The following is a 2,573-nucleotide window of genomic DNA, read 5'->3' as shown; positions in this document are numbered from 1 at the left end:
ATGAATTGAAATGCAACTCTTATTTTCAATATTGGGCCTTTGTTTAAGAAATTTAGAACAAAATATATATAATGTATATGCATTAGGTTCAACCTTATCGGACTTTACTTGTTTTCCAAACTATTTAGCATTCGTTGGTGTTTGAGGCATTTCCAATAAATAGAGAAGGAAATTCAACAAACTTTTTAAGCTTTCTTCATAAAACAAAAAGAAACTGGAATTTTTTTAAGCAATCACACATCCTGGTCCAAATGTCAATTACAAAACTGTGATTGATCGACCCATGACGTTTAGTGTGTTCATCTTATCTTTGAGATGTATATAAGTTGGGAGTCCACAGAAGGCAAGGTATAGAAAACCTACAACAGAGTCTGAACTAATTTTAAAGCATGCCTTCCTACCGAACGGTTTACGATTCCGATGGTTTCATTCCATCAGTTGATGTCCTAGACGACATACAATGCAGACGACTGAAGGAAAACTTCGACAGTCTAGAAAAAGACGCAGGTACTTTTGGGTTTTTTTTAAACAGTGTTTGTTCCTCATTATTTTAAAATGGAATGTAAAATAATTTGATTTATATTACTGAAATATCATATAAAGAGATACGTGTATACGACTAAATTGCGGAAATTAATTGTCAAACTACAACGACAACTTGTTAGTAAAATATACAATTACAAAACAAAGCCTAAAGTGCAACAAAAATGTGTTAAAATCAGTTATTCACATTTTAACGTTAATTTAACGAAACGTGTTTGCATAATGCTCATCAAAACATTGTACTTAATTCTAGATTGTTCATTACCTTATTTCCGTATCTCTTTCATTTTTGACCTTATTTCCATTCTTTTTCAAGGAAAACAAGCGTCTCAATATTCTTTTCACAACATTCACCTTGCGCACCAATGGGTTCTACAAATTGCCTCTCATCCAAACATTCTGAAGCCTGTGAAGGATATCTTAGGATCAAATGTAATGCTGCTAGATTCTCGATTCATCTGTAAATATCCGGAGTCTGACAGTGGCGTCCAAGCCTTTGTAGCCTGGCATCAGGATATGAAGTAAGCTTTAGAATATTAACTAGTATCTCGGAATGTAGGTTTCTTAGTTTATAAAGTCGATCTGACGTGGTTCAGATTTACTTATAGAAAAATGATATCGTTGATGCTTCCTTTTTATTTTTTTCACGGACGTTACATTACATAACAGAGAGAACAGATATCCATCATTTGCCAAATATATAAATGAAGTTATCATAAATGTGTTATTTAATTCTTAGAAACTTCGTTATACATGTATATCTAAGAGTGATCTATTAAAACTAGTACTACTTCCAATGTAATTTATATCATTTCCATGAATCCATTCTGGTTACATATAGTCAATTTTTCAATTAACGTATTTTCTAATGATTTCAATATATTTCTAATTGCTGGATTTTTTAATGTTATCATATTAGAAGAAAATAATACGTCGTAGATACAAAACATGATATTAAAATGCTTAAAGATAACAAGATATTTAAAATACAGGTATATTTCTAAACATTGAATTGGAGTACTAGTATTTAATACTAACATATGGTTTTACTTCAACAGGTACTGGGGTATAGAGGGTACGGTTGTTACTGCTTGGCTTGCCGTTGATGATTCAGATGTGAAAAATGGATGCTTGCAAGTCATTCCAGGTACTCTGTAGACTGGGCATCAGTTTTCATTATCAGATCTTTTATTTTTTTTTTCTAAAACTGTTTCTATTTAACAAAGATATTTGTGTAAACCCTGAAATAATGTCAATTTTGTAGGTACTCATAAGAATGGTCTCGTTCAACATGAGACATGCAAAGTTGGGGGAAACTTGCTAAGTTCAAACCAGTCAATTCCTCTCGAGTTTGTCGATTTGACATCAGTTCGTACATGTCCACTGAAGGCTGGACAAATGTCTCTTCACGATGGATTGCTTATTCATGGAAGTGAGCCCAATACCTCATCAAAGCGTCGCTGTGGTTTTGTTATCAGATACGTAGCAACCGACGCTAAACCAATTCAAGACCCCGATAGACCTCGGAATTTTCCTTGCACGGTTCTTCTTTCTGGAAAAGACGAATACGGAAATTTTGAAGACAACAAACCGGAGTGGTTTCGCCACTTGAATTGAGCCAGTTAAGCTTCTAACTGTGATGATTTCGCCAGCTCTTGCGGACTTATAAATTATTCATTATATTGTTTTTAAGTTTTTACATTATTTGCTACTCATTTTCACAATTGTTTTAAGATTTTGAATCAAATTGTCTTCTTAATTGACTAATATTTATGAATCTTCAAGATAACGGCAATATTGACTTTTATTAAATACAGGTCACGTTGCAACATTGACCAAATGTAATATTGAGATATTTTTAAGCAAACATTTTGTTTTTCGAAATAAGAGACACACAAATGTGATTTTTTAAACTAATTTAACTTGATTTGAGAATGATGTACTTGTAAACAACACATAATTTTATTGCATTTGAGAAGAAGGAAATAATTTAGTCTTTATCACGCACTAAAAAATACGAGTATGTTTTT

At 32.3% G+C, this 2,573-nt stretch overlaps 1 protein-coding gene across 1 annotated transcript; it reads left to right on the top strand.

Moving 5' to 3' along the window:
- Window positions 1-273: 273 nt before the first annotated feature.
- On the top strand, window positions 274-2,290 carry LOC105336295 (probable alpha-ketoglutarate-dependent hypophosphite dioxygenase). The gene is made up of 4 exons (XM_011440541.4): window positions 274-507; window positions 860-1,064; window positions 1,602-1,690; window positions 1,808-2,290. The coding sequence occupies exons 1-4, from the start codon at window positions 390-392 to the stop codon at window positions 2,158-2,160; spliced, it is 765 nt and encodes a 254-aa protein (XP_011438843.3). The 5' UTR covers window positions 274-389; the 3' UTR covers window positions 2,161-2,290.
- Window positions 2,291-2,573: the final 283 nt, after the last annotated feature.

The sequence above is a fragment of the Magallana gigas genome, chromosome 7 (genome assembly GCF_963853765.1).
Source record: "Magallana gigas chromosome 7, xbMagGiga1.1, whole genome shotgun sequence".
NCBI classification, from domain to species: Eukaryota; Metazoa; Mollusca; class Bivalvia; order Ostreida; family Ostreidae; genus Magallana; species Magallana gigas.
Note: the sequence above shows the minus strand (reverse complement) of the source record. Positions and strands in the feature narration are given on the sequence as shown.